The sequence below is a fragment of the Carcharhinus amblyrhynchos genome, chromosome 1 (assembly GCF_965287045.1).
Source record: "Carcharhinus amblyrhynchos chromosome 1, sCarAmb.v2.hapA, whole genome shotgun sequence".
NCBI classification, from domain to species: Eukaryota; Metazoa; Chordata; class Chondrichthyes; order Carcharhiniformes; family Carcharhinidae; genus Carcharhinus; species Carcharhinus amblyrhynchos.
The window spans coordinates 16,590,290-16,608,097 of NC_137324.1; the positions used below are offsets into that span (position 1 = coordinate 16,590,290).

The 17,808-nt window shown below is 44.4% G+C and overlaps 1 protein-coding gene across 2 annotated transcripts in view; it reads left to right on the top strand.

Moving 5' to 3' along the window:
- Positions 1-17,808, top strand: part of LOC145347192 (histone-lysine N-methyltransferase Smyd1-like) — a 76,703-nt gene that overhangs the window by 43,951 nt on the left and 14,944 nt on the right. Inside the window, exons 5-6 of one of the 2 annotated variants that reach the window (XM_080195032.1) lie at positions 2,682-2,720; positions 16,679-16,874. In XM_080195032.1, the coding sequence (XP_080051158.1) occupies positions 2,682-2,720; positions 16,679-16,874 (235 nt within the window). The remainder of the gene's footprint in view (positions 1-2,681; positions 2,721-16,678; positions 16,875-17,808) is intronic. The other variant, XM_080195040.1, reaches the window with a different exon arrangement.

Below are 17,808 nucleotides of genomic sequence, written 5' to 3' on the forward strand. Positions count from 1 at the left end.
GATTCTCAGAGGCTATTTCTCCGGGTTGAAATGGTCGCTACGAGAGGACACAGATTTAAGGTGCGGGGAGGAAAGTACAGAAGTGATGTTAGGGGTAAGTTTTTCACTCAGAGGGTGGTGAGTGAGTGGAATCGGCTGCCGTCAGTGGTGGTGGAGGCGAACTCGCTGGGGTCTTTTAAAAGACTTCTGGATGAGTATATGGGGTTTTATGGGATTGGGGGTTATAGATAGGTGTTGATGTGATCGGCGCAACTCGTGGGCCGAAGGGCCTGTTTGTGCTGTAGTGTTCTATGTTCTATGTTCTATGTTCCCCGGAATCCAGCGACGTCTGGAAAATAACCACCAAGGCATCCACTATCACCTCCGCCATTTCTTTCAGAACCCTCGGATGCATTCCATCTGGTCCTGGCGACTTGTCCACAATCAGTCCCTCCAGTCTGTCGAGCACCTCCTCTCTAGTAACAGTAATGTCATTAAGACCCTCCAGTCCTACCACCTTTCCATCTCTAACACCCGGATACCCGGATAAAGGACAATGGTAAATGGGTCTATCTGTGTAACCTCTAACAAGCAACCTTCTGGTTAATAGTCAAATAATAATACCACTAGGCCATTACCTTCCATACATACAGGAAAAGGCTGTAAAAAGAACAAATAGAAATAGGCCTAAAATAAGTAAGGAGTGTCAGAGTCCCATTGGCATACCAAACAGATCCCATTTAAATGGGAACTGCTTTTCTCTTGGTATCAGCTTTGTGGGGTCCACAAACAGCCAGTGTGACTGCTGTAACAGAGTTTCTTTATTCTTTTATGGAACTCCACCATCTGTTGTGTCAGAATTCGAATCCAAAGGTTTACAGCATGGAAACAGGCCCTTCGGCCTAACTTTTTTTTAAACCTCTAAGTTAGCCCCAATTTTCCACATTTGGCCCATATCCCTCTATACTCAGCTTACCCATGTAACTGTCTAAATGCTTTTTAAAAGACAAAATTGTACCCCCCTCTACTACTACCTCTGGCAGCTTGTTCCAGACACTCACCACCGTCTATGTGAAAAAATTGCCCGTCTAGACACTTTTGCATCTCTCCCCTTAAACGTATGCCCTCTAGTGTTAGACTCCCTTATCTTTGGGAAAAGATGTTGACTTCTGGCTGATCCATGCCCCTCATTCTTTTATAGACCTCTATAAGATCATCCCTCAGCCTTCTACGCTCCAGAGAAAAAAGTCTTAGTCTGTCCAACCTATCCTTATTACTCAAACCATCAAGTCCCGGTAGCATTCTAGTAAATTTTTTCTGCACTCTTTCTAGTTTAATAATATTCTTTCGATAATAAGGTGACCAGAATTGTACATATTACTGAGTTTCTTGAATAATCATCTGGCGAGAATACCAGTAGGCCTTAGCCTCGTCTTGGAGTGTCCAACCCGCAGACCCAACAGAAACCCATTCACACTCAACTTAATAGGACAGGAAGAAACTGCTTGGCTTAGGGACTTTGCATTCGCTAAATAAATATATAATTGCTGGAGGTTGGGGGGGTAAAAGTTAACTTGTTGTAGTGATAGGGTGCTGGATTGGGGCCTGGTTAACCCAAGTTTGAAATACTAACTGGATCACCATGTTAGGGTATATGGATAACAAGGCTGATGACTAAGATAGATAGACAGGTTACCATTGTGTGGAAACAAGTTGGATGGCTCATTGGGACAGATATTCCCAAACCCACTTTCTATATTATTTTATCCTCAGTTCTTGTGTCAATCCGGGCATTGATGCTTACTATTCTAACGTACACCTAGACTACCATTTCCCATAAAGGGTGGCATGGTGTCACAGTGGCGAGCACTGCTGCTCCACAGCATCAGAGATCCAGATTCGAATCCCAGCTTGGGTCACCGTTAATGCAGAGTCCCCATGTTCTCCCCGCATCTGCATGAGTTTCCTCCGGGTGCGCCAGTTTTCTCTCACGGTCCGAAAGATATGCTGCTTAGGTGCCTTGGCCATGCTGAATTCTCCTTCAGTGTACCCGAACAGGCACCGGAGTGTGGTGACTAGGGGATTTTCACAGTAGCTTAATTGCAGTGTCACATAGAAACATAGAAGATAGGAGCAGAGGGAGGCCATTTGGCCCTTCGAGCCTGCTCCATCAATCATCACGATCATGGCCGATAGTCCAACTCAATAGCCTAATCTGCCTTTTCACCTTAACGTTTGATCCCATTCGTCTACTGTAAGCCTACTTGTGACACTAATGAATAAACTTTACATTTAACTGAAACTTTAAAAACTCTTAAACCTAAACCCTGACTCCCATTGAGCCTCCTTCACTTCATCACTCTCTGTGTTTGCTGGCCTTCCTTTTGGCAGGGTGCCACCTCTAAAATCCTCAGGGCTCCACTCCTCTCCACCCAGGTTTCTACATTCATTCAATTCCACGGCCAAAAGCTCTGAAATTCATTCCCTAAATCTCTCCATCCCTCTTCTCCTAACCCTCTGACAGAAACCTCTGGTTACCTCTTTATGTGGCTCAAAGTCAAATTTTGTTTGATAATCAATCCAGTGAAGCAGCATGGGACATTTTTGTACCTTTACGGTGATGATATTGAATGCTATTGAGTGTGATTCATTTCTTTCTGTGTTCGTTGTGAAATGTAGTTCTTTTAAATTTTGTTTTCCAGTCGTTCTGCAGTTAATTCAATGTTTCATACACAGATGAGGTGGGTTGTGCTGCTATCGATGCCAGTTTTTATCTTTCTCCTCTTCCTGTTTGACATTAACTCTGCACAGTGTTCGTTGTCTGGGAGGTGTGACCATTTGTACTTCTTCCGAGCTCAATCCTTCCCAGGAAAAAGCCTGAAAAAGAAACAAAAAAAAATGAGCGTGCGATGGAGACGAATCAGTGCAGATCAAAAGATAAAATAAAAATGGGAGCGTTTCTCATGATGGTCAATTGAAAACATAAAATGGTGACATTAGACAGCAGAGCAGTCAGCATCTGAAGTAGAGAAAGATGTTAATGTTTGATTTGGAATGCCACAACAGGTTGGAGAAGCTCCTTAACAGGACTGACTGAAACAAAAAGGATAATTTTTAATGCCTCCCTCCTGCTGCCCTCCCCCTACCCCCTTTCCCCCTTCCCCTCCTCTCCCCTCACCCCCACCCTGCCTCCCCCCACCCCTTCCCTCTCCCACAATCAACTCACAATTACCGACTCCCAACCACTCTCAACTCACTCGCACGTAACAACCTCTCGCAACTACGCTCAAACGCGTTGCAATCTTCAACACCTCCCGACCCTTCTCCACTCTCCCATCTTATTCTACACACCTTTCACATGGTGTGTCCCTTTCTTCCACCATCACTAAAGCTACCTGTTCCTGGGCTGAAGCTTTCCCTCCTAGGTATTTCCCATTTGGGTAGCAACCAAGCTGGTTCTTAGGCTGGGGACCCTGAGGGACCCAAAGGAAACTTCACAAAACCTGGAGCTAAAATCCTAACCTCTGGATTTCTTAACCTTAACTCTCTCCCACTGCTACAAAAGCCTGCCCTGGGGAGATTAATGGGGGTGCAGTGGCACAGGGAGTTGTAAAGTGGGCTAGTCAGGGGACGTTGGAGAAGATCATAGACATTACAAAGGAAAGGGATCTTTACTAGATTGCTTGTTGGGTCTGTAGGCAACATTCCTGCCCTTCTTGGACCACAAGCAGTGCTGTAAAGATACTTAGCTGAAGGATCCAGTCTTTCTCACCTCTGTGTATTTAGGGGCCAATGAGAAGAGAAGCGGCAAATAAAAGTCAGGAGTTTAGCTGCATAATGAGTTTACAAATGTACTGACATTGAAGACAGAGCAAAGAAAAAAACACGGTGATAGGCAAGAGTTGGAGTGTTGTGTTCAGTTTAGGTGAAATTAGTGTAGAAAAAGCGTAGATGCATTTGGATGCTGCTGGGTATGGGAAGCTTAGGTTGAGAGCATGTAAAAGCAAGAGACCTTTGCTAATCCTTAATAAAAAGAAGTGGTTATGGGTCAACTGGTTTATTGTGTTCAATTCTGGGCACCCACACCATCATTCCCTTTCAATTTCATGACAGCCAGCATAAGATGGCCACCTTAAGTCACCACGTTTGAGCAAACTACACAAAAAAAAGTATTAAAGCTGCTTAAACCGAGCATGCACTTCAAAAGCACAAAACTACAGGGTAATTCAATGTAAAAAAGGATGTTAAGACCTTAGCGAGAGTGCACTAGAGACTTTCTAGAGCAGCAGCAGGAAAGAGGTTTCTCAATTACATGGGCAGACCAGAAGAACTGGGATTGTTCATCTTGGACTGGAGAAAGTTCAGATGAGATTGAATAGAAGTGTTCAAAGTCATGACTGGTTGGGATGGAGTAAATAAGGAGGAATTGTCTCCAATAACGGGAGGGTCGGAGGACTTAAGATTTAAGAAAGGACCAGAGGCAATGAGAGGATTTTATTTTTCACACAGCAAGCTGTGGTGATCTAGAATGGAATTCTTGAAAGAGTGTTGGAGGCAGATTGATTATTAACAACTCAAAGGAGAATTGGGTAAGCACTTCAATGGAAAAACAAATCGCTGGACTCTGGTGTAAGAGCAGGAGATTAGGATAGAGCCAGGTATGATGGGCTGTAGCTGTATCACTCTATGAGTAGGGCAGATTTGAGATACTGAGGGTTAATTGGAACCTAATCCTCCTGGATAGAATCTGATGGGCTGATTGTATTTCCACCCTGCCTTACTTTATTTTACATCAAGTTATTTTAAAGCTTATTTATTAGTCACAAGTAAGGCTTACATTAACACTGCAATGAAGTTACTGTGAAATTCCCCTAGCTGCCACACTCCAGTGCCTGTTTGGGTCAATGCACCTAACCAGCACGCCTTTCAGAATGTGGGAGGGAACCGGAGCACCCAGAGGAGACCCACGCTGATACAGGGAGAATGTGTACACTCCACACAGACAGTGACCCAAGCTGGGAATTGAACCCGAGTCCCTGGCACTGTGAGGCACCATTGTGCTACCGTGCTGCCCCTCTGAGTTTTTGATTTGATTCACTGATTGTCATCTATATTGGGATACAGTGAAAAGTATTGTTTCTTGCGTGTTATTCAGTCAAAACATACCGTTCATAAAGTACATGGGGAGAAGAATGTGCAGATCGGCGGGGTCCAACTAGTGCTCTCACAGGCAGTTCCTCCTCGGGGCAGGAAACAGCGAAGATGAGCTTTCAGAGATGTTTAACAAGGTACCCCATGTTACCCCATGGTAGGCTGGTAGGAAAAGTGAAGTCACAAGGGATCAGAACTGGGTTGGCCATTGAAGACAGAGTGTAGCAGTAGAAGGGTGTGTTTCTGAGTGGAAGGCTATGACTAGCTGTGTTCCACAGGGATCAGTTCATTATCTTTATTGTTCGTCACATGTATAAATGATTTGGAGGAAAATATAACTGATCTGATTAGTAAGTTCACAGATGACACAAAAACTGGCAGATTTGAGGATAGTGAAGGGGATTGTTGGAAAATGTATTATTGTTGTGAAGAGGTGCTGACCATATCCTGTGGTTCAGTGATTGTACGGACCTGTTTTGCAATAGGAATTGTTGGAGGAACTTATCATCAGATTGAAGGTAAAGGTAGAAAAATATTTCAAGTGGGGGAAGATCCTGGGTTACGGGCGAGATTTGCAGTGTGAATCATTCTGGTTCCTCAAAGCCCAGTGACACAATCCTCTTCACTATCCACAACTCCACCAATTTTTGTGTCGTCTGTGAATTTACTAATCAGATCAGTTAGGAATCAAGTAGATAAGGTTGTTAAGAAGGCGTACGGTGTCTTGGCGTTTATTGGTAGGGGGATTGAATTTAGGAGTCGCAGCGTAATGTTGCAACTGTACACTACTCTGGTGCGGCCGCACTTGGAGTACTGTGTGCAGTTCTGGTCCCCACATTACAAGAAGGATGTGGAGGCTTTGGAGAGGGTGCAGAGGAGGTTTACTAGGGTGTTGCCTGGTATGGTGGGGAGGTCCTACGAGGAGAGACTGAGGGATTTAGGGTTGTTTTCGTTGGAAAGAAGGCGGCTAAGAGGGGATCTTATTGAAACATATAAGATGATTAGAGGTTTAGATAGGGTGGATAGTGATAGCCTTTTTCCTCGGATGGAGAAAGCTAGCACGAGGGGGCATGGCTTTAAATTAAGGGGGAGTAGCTACAGGACGGATGTCAGGGGTAGGTTCTTTACTCAGCGGGTGGTGAGGGATTGGAATGCCCTGCCTGCTGCAGTTGTAAATGCGCCTAGTTTGGGGGCGTTTAAGAGATCTATGGATAGGTTTATGGACGAAAAGGGATTGGTATAGGCTAGTGGGTCATTGTTTTTGTAACTGGTCGGCGCAACATCGTGGGCCGAAGGGCCTGTTCTGCGCTGTAATGTTCTATGTTCTATGTTATATTTTCCTCCAAATCATTCATATATGTAATGAACAATAAAGGTAACGAACGGATCCCCGCTAGTCACAGCCTTCCATTCAGAAATACACCCTTCTACTGCTACACTGTGTCTCACAGCGCCAGGATCTTGATTTGGTTCCCAGCTTAGGTCACTGTCTATATGGAGTCTGCACGTTCTTGCCGTGTCTGTGTGGGTTTCCTCCGGGTGCTCCAGTTTCCTCCCACAGAAAAAAGTGCTAGCTAAGTGCATTGGCCATGCTAAGTTCTCCCTCAGTGTAACTGAACAGGCACCAGAGTGTGGCGGCTAGGGGATCTTCACAGAAACTACATTGCAGTGTTAATGTAAGCCTACTTGTGACACTAAGAAATAAACTTTAACTTAAGATGCAATGGGTCTTGCTGTAAACGTTTATGGTGACATATCACCATCTGAGATAGATGATTGTTTAAATTCCACTAAAATAGTTTTCAAATCCTATCTTCCTAGTTCAGATGTTGACTGTTATGTATTTTCAGCATTTTTTATTTATACTCTGTTTACAATCCCACTCTCACCCCCATGATAGGATGACGGGATTAACATTTTGTGTGGGAACAAAACATTAACATTCCAAAAATTAACCTTTCTTATTCTTTTAAATGCTAACTGATCGGGTCTGTAGCAATTGCTATTCCTTTGTGGAAATAGTAAATAAACACACAATGTCTCTTTGTTCAGCTCTTTGTCCTCACTACTGACAAATGCCCAACTTGTTAACAGGACACTCAGATGTTCCGGAACACACGTACATATCTTGGTCACTTGGTTGTTTGTGTCAGCATGCAGACAGCATCACGTATGTTTTGGTATATGGCATGGTACATAAATGGTGCAACATTAAATGCCAGTTCTATTAACTTTCAAAGCACAATGTAAGTGAACCTTGTGCAGATAATCTAGGCTAGCACTCCACCATGTGGAGGTTAAGCCTTGTTTGGGACAGATGCCTGCCTTAAGGTTTTAAAGTTGGGTTTTGTCCCAGGTATCTGAGAAGAAAGCCTATTCAAGATCATTGAAGGTCAGTTCAGACCAGCTAGCTCACTGAATCGCAGAACTGTTCGGGTTCAGAAGGAGGCCATTTGCCCTATTGTGTCTGCACAGGCTCTCAGAAGGAGCAGTGACATGGCGATATTGTCACTGGAATGAGTAATCCAGCGACCTGGATTCAAAACCCACTGTGGCAGATGGTGAAACCTGATTTCAATAATCTGGAATTAAAAGTCTAATGATGACCATGAAACCATTGTTGAATGTGGTTAAAAAAAAATCTGGTTTACTAATGTCTTTTAGAGGAGGAAATCTGTTGTCCTTACTTGGTATGGCCTATGTATGACTCCAGATCCACAGCAATGTGGTTGACTCTTAAATATCCTGAAGGGTGGCCCAGTCAGTGGTGCTCACTGTTTTTCTTTAAATTATGACTTAGTGCTATTCTTCAGCCTTTTCCCTACACGCTGCCTCTATTCAAACAAATATTAACTACTTCCTCGAATTCCTCGATTGAACCCACTTCCACCACACTTCCAGACAGTACATTCCAGACCCCAATCACTCGCTGAGCGAAAAGGATTTTCCTTATATAACATTCGCTGCTTTCACAAATCACATTAAACCTGTGCCCTCCCATTCTGGATCCTTTTACGAGCAGGAACAGTGCCTCCCTATCTACCAGTTCTACTCTGACTCACGGGAAGGTTTAATCAGGTGGGTGAGCTTAAGGAGTTTAACAAGAAGCCAAATGTACCTGCCATGTCTAATCTCTATTCATTTCTCTCCTCAATTGTTCCGACCTCTTCATGCGTGTAGTTGGAGGGAATCGGCGGAACCTGTTCTTCTTATTAATTCACAATCACAAAAATGAACTTTAGCCTTTTGAGCCAACATACAAATTGCTGCAGTGATTTACTAAGAAGCCATTGTTAATTAGTTTCTCTTACCTTTAGCAATTTTTAATGAGCAGGCTTTTATTTTACCAACTCTAAAGGAAGGAAAGTCTGAACAATATGGGATTGGAAATTTCTACCATTTAAAATGGGCATTTGGTCCAGCAAGAAGCACACTTCCTGTGAAATTCTGCAAACTGCGTTCACTGTCTCCCTTTTCCTCCCCTTTGTTGCTTCTGCTGATTTCATTGAAGTATCCCCACACCCAGGAAATGAAACACCTATTGTGGGGTTTCCAATACCAGCCTCTAATCCACCCAAACCAGTAGGCACAGAAGCACAGTGGTTATGTTACTCTACTAGTAATCCGGAGGCCTGGATTAGCCACTTGGAGGCAGAGGCCTGAATTTTATGGTCCCCCACTGGTGGGCTTTTCAGCGCTGGGGGGGGAGGTGGTGGATGGGGCAGTCATGAAATAGGGGTAACCACCTTCCCTCTGAGTTTCCGGCCTCCCTGACCGGGGCATAGATCAGCTAGACAGTCAACTTCTTTTCCCAAAGGTAGGGACGTTTAAAACTAAAGGGGATAGGGATAAGGTGAGAGCGGAGGGATATAAAAGAGTCCAGACGGGCAATTTTTTCACACAGAAGTTATAGAACATAGAACATAGAACACTACAGCACAAACAGGCCCTTCGGCCCACGAGTTGCACCGATCACATCAACACCTACCAATCTATAGACCTATCTATGACCCCCAATCCCATTAAATCCCATATACTCATCCAGAAGTCTTTTAAAAGACCCCAGCGAGTTCGCCTCCACCACCACTGACGGCAGCCGATTCCATTCACTCACCACTCTCAGTGAAAAACTTACCCCTAACATCACTTCTGTACTTGCCTCCCCGCACCTTCAATCTGTGTCCTCTCGTAGCGACCATTTCAACCCGGGGAAATAGCCTCTGAGAATCCACCCTATCTATTCCTCTCAACATTTTATAAACTTCTATCAGGTCGCCACTCAACCTTCGTCTCTCCAGGGAAAAGAGACCCAGCTCCCTCAACCTAACTTCATAAGGCATGCCTCCCAGTCCAGGCAACATCCTTGTAAATCTCCTCTGTACCCTTTCAATAGCTTCTACATCTTTCCTATAGTGAGGCGACCAGAACTGCGCACAGTACTCCAAATGAGGCCTGACAAGGGTCTTATAAAGTTGCAGCTTTACCTCCCGATTCCTAAACTCAATCTCTCGATTAATGAAGGCCAGTACACCATACGCCTTCTTGACCACATCCTCCACCTGCGAGGGCGATTTAAGAGTCCTGTGGACCTGGACCCCAAGATCCTTCTGCTCTTCAACACTACTAAGACTCCTGCCCTTGATAGTGTACTCGTTCATCCCATGGTTGGTGAATGTCTGGCACAAGCGGCCAGAGGTAGTAGTAGAGGCAAGTACAATTTTGTCTTTTAAAAAGCTTTTAGACAGTTACATGGGTAAGATGAGTATAGAGGGATATGGGCCAAACGTGAGCAATTAGGACTAGCTTAGTGGTTAAAAAAAGGTAGCATGGACAAGTTGGGCCAAGGGGCCTGTTTCCATGCTGTAAACCTATGACCTTGTAGTGATTTTATGCTGGGATGGGCAAAGCCTTGTCCCAATTGAGGCCTTTAAGTGACCAATTATTGACCACTTAAAGGCCACTTCCCACGCCAAGCCTCAATTTTCAGTCTGTCTGGAAGATTTTCCAGACATGGCAGATTATTGAAAATGATTGTGCTGAAGCTTTAGGCAGGATGGGTGAGCAGGAGGGGGGCACTATTAGAACATAAGAACATAAGAACATAAGAAATAGGAGCAGGAGTAGGCCATCCAGCCCTTCGAGCCTGCCCCGCCATTCAATAAGATCATGGCTGATCTGTCGTGGCTCAGTTCCACTTTCCCGCCCTCTCCCCATAACCCTTAATCCCCTCTCCTATCAAAAACCCATCAACCCGCGTCTTAAAAATATTTAGCGAGGCAGCCTCCACCACTTCAAAGGGCAGAGAATTCCAGAGATTCACCACCCTTTGAGTGAAGAAGTTCCTCCTCAACTCCGTTCTAAACCACCCCCCCTTTATCTTGAGGCTGTGCCCCCTAGTCCTACTGTCTTTTTTGAGCGGGAAGAGTCTCTCCACCTCTATCCTATCCATCCCATTCATCATCTTATACGTCTCAATGAGATCTCCCCTCATTCTTCTAAACTCCAACGAGTACAAGCCTAGTTTATTCAGCCTCTCCTCATAGCTCAACCCCCTCAACTCTGGCATCAGCCTAGTAAACCTCCTCTGCACTCCCTCCAAGGCCAAAATATCCTTGCGCAGGTACGCCGCCCAAAACTGCATACAGTACTCCAGCTGCGGCCTCACCAATGCCCTATACAGCTGCAGCAAGACCTCCCTACTTTTATATTCAATCCCCCTCGCTATGAAGGCCAGCATCCCATTCGCCTTCCTGACCACCTGCTGCACCTGCAAGCTGGGTTTTTGCGACTCATGCACAAGGACCCCGAGGTCCCTCTGCACCGTCGCCTGCTGCAGTTTTTTGCCACGTAAGTAATAGTCCTTCCTACCATTATTCCTACCAAAGTGGACCACCTCACACTTGCCAACATTAAATTCCATTTGCCATTTCCTGGCCCATTCGCCCAGCCTGTCTAGATCCTTCTGCAGACTCTCCACACCCTCCGCACAATTTGCCGTTCCCCCAATCTTGGTGTCATCAGCAAATTTCGACACCCTACACTCGGTTCCCTCCTCCAGATCATCTATATAAATGGTAAAAAGCTGAGGCCCCAGCACCGACCGCTGGGGCACTCCACTAGTCACCATCCGCCAATCCGAATAGCACCCGTTGACCCCCACTCTCTGCCTCCTATTTGACAACCAGTCCTCTATCCACGCTAACACCCTACCCCCAACTCCATGTCCCTCGACCTTCTGCAATAACCTCTTGTGAGGTACTTTGTCAAACGCCTTCTGAAAATCCAGAAAGACCACACCCACTGGCTCTCCTCTATCCACCGCCCTAGACACATCCTCATAGAACTCCAGTAAATTTGTCAGACATGACTTCCCTTTAATGAAACCATGCTGCGTCTGCCCTATCAAGCAATTCCCTTCAAGATGCCTCGCAATTTCCTCCTTAATGACGGATTCTAACATTTTACCTACCACAGACGTTAAACTAGCCGGCCTATAATTCCCCGCCTTTTGCCTGGCACCCTTCTTAAACAACGGCGTAACATTAGCCGTTTTCCAATCTTCCGGCACTTCCCCGGAATCCAGCGACGTCTGGAAAATAACCACCAAGGCATCCACTATCACCTCCGCCATTTCTTTCAGAACCCTCGGATGCATTCCATCCGGTCCTGGGGACTTGTCCACAATCAGCCCCTCCAGTCTGTTGAGCACCACCTCTCTAGTAACAGGCGGGAGCCCCTCCTGAGTGAGGGGCAGAAGTACAGCCTGCAACTAGTTAATGCAACTCACATGTGAAATGCCTTACAGGGCAGAAGGATCAGAAGGGAAATCCCCACCATCTGAAATATTCAGACTATAAAAAAACCCATCTGGAGTGGCACAGTGGTTAGCACTGCTGCCTCATAGTGCCAGGGACCCAGGTTCAATTCCGATCGTGGGTCACTGTGTGGAGTTTGTACGTTCCCCCCATGTCAGCGTACGTTTCCTCCGGGTGCTCCGGTTTCCTCCAAAGATGTGCAGGTTGGGTGGACTGGCCACCCTAAAATGACCCTCATATCAGGGGACTAGAGGGGTAGATATGTGAGGTTACAGGAATAGGGCCTGGGTGGGATTGTGGTCTGTGCAGACTTGATGGGCTGAATGGCCTCCTTCTGCACTGTAGGGATTCTATGATACATATCCCACCACAGTATCTGGGGAACTTCAATTCAATTACCTGAACAGGTGCCTGAGTGCAGCAACTAGGTGATTGTCGCAGTAATTCATTGCTTGTTAATGTAAGCCTACTTGTGATACTAATAAACTAAACTATTATATAAAATCCGCAATTAAATTATTTTGTTATCAGTAGTTGTGAATTATTCAAATGTACTAAACAGATTTGGTTCACGCATCAATTCCCACCCTTACCTAGCCTAGCTTATAGCTGACTCCGTTTTCATAGCGATGGAGTTAACTCTTCATTGTTCACTAAAATCGCAAGCCACTCAGTCATATTCAAGGAGATGGCTCTCTCTTGAAGGGAATTCAGGGTGGGAAGTAAATTTCAGCCATACTCAAATCTTGTGAATGAAGAAAGGGATAGAAAAACGGCTTTAGATGTTTTACTATGATAAAAGTGTGATATAAATACAGGTTGTTGTTGAATAAATCACTGTCTATTCAGTCCCATCAATGTGCCTCAGAATGAATCTCGGAAGAGGACTAAACTAGAAATGGCATGGCACATTTGTGCCTGTATCAGCTCTTTGGTCAAACTATCCAAAATCTCTCCTGTTTCTCCATTGCCATGCATTTTCCCTTTATTGACATTCTGGCAATTTGACTGAGTGCCTTACTGAGCCAGTTCAGAATCAACTACATTGTCCTGGATATGGAGTCACATGTAGGCCAGGCCAGATAAGGATGGCAGGTGGAGATGGGTCATCACCACAATGGTTTCATAGTTACCATTAGACTTTGCATTCCAAATTTTTATTGATTAAATTCAAACTCCACCATCTGACATGATGGGTTACAAGTCTGAGCATTACTCTGGTTCATAATCTAGTGACATCACCACTACACAACATCCTCCCTAACAGCACAGTGAGTGTACCTACACCACATGGACTGCAGCGGTTCAAGAAGGCAGCTCACTACCACCTTCTCAAGAGCAAATAGGGATGGATCACAAATGCTGGGCAAGAAGATTGTAGATTTGAGTCCCATTCCAGAGAATGACTGTGCAATATACACTGACACTGCCACGCAGTATTGAGAGAGGCGCAAAAGATTACTATTTTCAGGGGATAGTTGACCTGGCCGACATTCATCCTTCCCACCAACATTTAAAATGCATGCTCATTTCATTGCTGTTTGTGGCACGTCACTGTGTGCAAATTGGTGCTGCACTTCCTTCATTACATCAGCGATGTTCAAAAATACCTCACCGATTGTGAAGCGCTTTTGGATGTCCTGAGGTCATGAAAGTGGCCGTAAAAATGCAAGTGACCAATATTTATATTCTTCCATCATAGTTACGTCTTTGTTGATTGCCTTTTCCCTTGAATTTGTTGCCTGCTTTTATTTATTTTTCTGAAAATATACTTTGATCATAAAATTTGTAAAAGTATATTGTGAAGCATTTCAACTTGAAAATTACAGAATGTGTGATAACATTCAATTTTTCTCCATACAGCATGTCACTCTCTTGAGGTGCCTCAATTTCAATACTCTTGACACTCACAGATTCGTTCCATGCAGGCATGCTGCCTAAAGCATCCTACACACCTCCAGCCCCTATGACTGAAAAGTCTTAGCTAGGAGCCTCCTGTATTTAATTACATTCGGACTGCAAATATGACCCACCCCACAATAAAAAAGATCTGTTGGAAGGCTGATACTAGAACCAGAGGGCACAACCTCAGGCTAAAGGGATGATCCTTTAAAACAGAAGAGGAGGAATTTCTTCAGCCAGAGAGTGGTAAATCAGTGGAGCTCTTTGCCACAGAAGGCAGTGAAGGCCAGGTCATTGAGTGTCTTTAAGACAGAGATAGATAGGTTCTTATTAATAAGGAGATCAGGGATTAGGGGAAAAGGCAGGAGAATGGGAGTGAGAAAAATATCAGCCATGGATGAATGGCGGAGCAGACTCGATGGACCGAGTGGCTTAATTCTGCTCCTATGTCTTATGGTCTTACGGCACCTGTGTGTGGCATGGTGGCACAGTGGTTAGCGTTGTTCCCTCACAGCACCTGGGTTCAATTCCAGACTTGGGTGACTGTCTCTGTGGAGTTTACATGTTCTCCCCTTTTTTGCATGGGTTTCTTCCGGGTGCTCCGGTTTCCTCCCACACTCCAAAGACGTGAACATTCCGTGGATTGGCCCTTTAGATGGATTAGACGTGGGAAATGTATGGGGTTAGAGGGATAGGATGGGGGAGAAAACTTGAGAAGACACACCAATAGGTCATTGCACCTCTGGGTGGCACAGTGACACAGTGGTTAGCACTGCTGCCTCACAGCGCCAGGGACCCAGGTTCGATTCCCGGCTTGGGTCATTGTCTGTGCAGAGCCTGCACATTCTCCCCGTGTCTGCTTGGGTTTTCTCCAGGTGCTCCAGTTTCCTCCCACACTCCAAAGATATGCAGGTTAGGGGCAATGGCCATGTTAAATTCTCCCTCCGAACAGGTGCCAGAGTGTGACAACTAGGGAATTTTCACATTAACTTCATTGCAGTGTGAACGTAAGCTTACTTATGACTAATAAATAAACTTTACTTTATTTCACTCTGTCAGAAAGTCAGTGCAGACTCGATAGTTCGAATGGCCTTGTCTGCACTGTTGAGACTCTGATTTTATGACCTACCTATCAGCAACTACTAGCAGTTTCAGTAAGTAAGGTGATCCTTACTGTAGGGTGTATGTATTTTATAGAGCATGTCTGTGCCTCACCCTAAAATAAACCGAAGCTTGTCATGTAAAGGGATCATTTTACAAAAATTGAAACTACATGACCTTTACCGTCTCCCCGGTAAAAACACTTCTAGAAAAAAAAACACTTTCAATTAGAATACGGGTCAAGGTTATTCCGAATAAAGCATTTGGTCAAAGACATTTGAAACTTTTAAAATGCAAAGAACTTGCAAATTGCACTGTGCACTATGGGTGTGCTGATGTTCTAACCCTTCCATGTGAAATGGATGTTCTTGCTGTCGTAACAGTGGCGTTAAACAGTCCTACAACCTCCATAGGGGCCATTAACTTTCAGGAAGAAATTTGAGCTTCCAGTTGATAGCTGAAAGGGTGGCTTGAAAAGATTTCACAAAAAGACCTTTACTGTAACAACCAAACTAAAAACACTATTGACCAAAGACTATTGTTATCATAGAATCATAGAATCCATACAGTGCAGAAGGGGACCATCCTGCCCATTGAGTATACACCAACCACAATCCCACCCTATTCCCATAACCCCACATATTTACCCTGCTAATTGCCTGACCCTAAGGACTAATTTAGCATGGTCAATCAACCTAACCTGCACATCTTTGGATTGTGAGGGCAAAATGGAGCACCCAGAGGAAAGCCAAGCAGACACAGGGAGAATGTGCAAACTCGACACAGATAGTGACTCAAGGCCGGAATCGAAACCAGGTCCCTAGCATTGTGAGGCAGCAGTGCTAACCATTGTGCCATCATAGTCAACTTATACCTCAACCTAAAGAACAGAACTTATCTCTTATACTTTTAACAAAACCGTAAACCCATGACACGAGTGTACTTTCCACTATCCCTTTAAGTAGTCATTTAATTTTCCCCTGACACAATCCAAAGTGATTCTTATCTCTCCAAAGTTTACATCCATTTCCTTCTTTAGCCGGCCTGGAAATCTTTGACCTCAGAACTGTGACTTATGCTGAGAGTTATTCCTGGTAATTTTTCCTTGAGCTCAAGGTGGATGAATCTTCCATCCTCATTTGATATCCTCATATATTTGGTATTTTCTGTCAAAACATGAACTCTCCCGCACAGTGAACCAATGCAAATCTTGGACTCCAGCTGCTCCTTTGCTTCCTGGCAGAACATCTGTGAGTTTTCAGGGATATCAAAGAAACCTTCACAATGGCAACTTCCATGGTAACATGAATCACATGGGCCTTGTATCCAGGTAGAAATGTCTCCAATTGTGAATGTATTACACCATCTTTCCAGCAAAACAATCCATGCCTCCCATTAACTTTTAGCAGCCACGTCACCAGACCAGGTTATCCGACAGAGTTCAGAACAGATCATACGGCCCCCTTCATTTTATCCCTAATTAGAAACACAGTTCCAAAATACAGCAATCTTTAAAATTTCATATTTGTAGCATCAGCTTAAACTGAATGGTTTCTGTTAGAATATCTGGCACAGTAATTTCATGCGATTGGCAACACTCTAATCTTGAACTACCATGTTGAATGATAGCTTAGAACATATAGACAACAATGATACAATTAGGCCAAGGGCCACAATTGTGACATCTCTACTATGCTTAGACTTGCAAAGATTGATATCTTTATCAACAGAATTGAACTTCGGACAATCCAGCCAGTTAAGACAGGGGAGGAGCTGACAGTATCATATGTGGACTTCCTGAACTTAAGTGCGGACAGGCGCAGCCAGCTCAAAAATCACTATTACTTTGATTGTACCTGTGAGCACTGCACCAAGGGAATCAAAGATGACCTGATGCAGGCTGTGAAAGAGGAAGATGGAAAAAAGGTAGGTCAACAAAAGCGTAACACCTTCCCTCTACTGTCCCCACTTATGATCTCAGAAAGAGGGTCCAATCTGTAGCACTGTGGAGATTAGTGTTTAATTTAGTTAAAAAAATAATAGTCTGGGAACAAAATACTGGCATCAGTAAACGTCACTGTGAAACAATTGGATTTGCATCAAAATCCAGCTGGTTCACTAATGCCCCAGGAAGGAAACCTGACTTTCTCCATCAAATTGGGCAACATGTGACTTGTGACCCACATTGATGTGTCAGAAGCTTTCCTGCCCTCTGCAAATGCCTAAAACCTGGTTATCTAGGATTGCAACGGGATCTTGATCAATTGGGCCAGTGGGCCGATGAATGGCAGATGGAGTTTAAATTCAGGTAAATGTGGGTGACGCATTTTGGTTGATCGAACCAAGGCCTTATTCAGTTACTCAGTACTCAGGCCTTACTCAGAGGGTGTTGGAGGGTGTTATAAAACAAAGGGATCTAGGGGTACAGGTTCATAGCTCCTTGAAAGTGGAGTCACAGGTTGACAGAGTGGTGAAGAAGGCGTGCTCGGTTTCATTGATCAGAACATTGAATACAGGAGTTGGGACGTCTTGTTGAAATGGTACAAGACATTGGTAAGGCCACACTTGGAGTAGTTCGCACTATTATAGAAAGGATATTATTAAACTAGAAAGAGTGCAGAAAAGATTTACTAGTATGCTACCAGGATTTGATGGTTTGTGTTATAAGGAGAGGCTGGATAGACTGGGGCTTTTTTCCCTGGAGTGTGGGAGGTTAGGGGTGATCTTATAGAGGTCTATAAAATAATGAGGGGCATAGATCAGCTAGATAGTCAATATCTTTTCTCAAAGGTAGTGGAGTCTAAAACTAGAAGGCATAGGTTTAAGCTGAGATGGGAGAGATACGAAAGAGTCCAGAGGG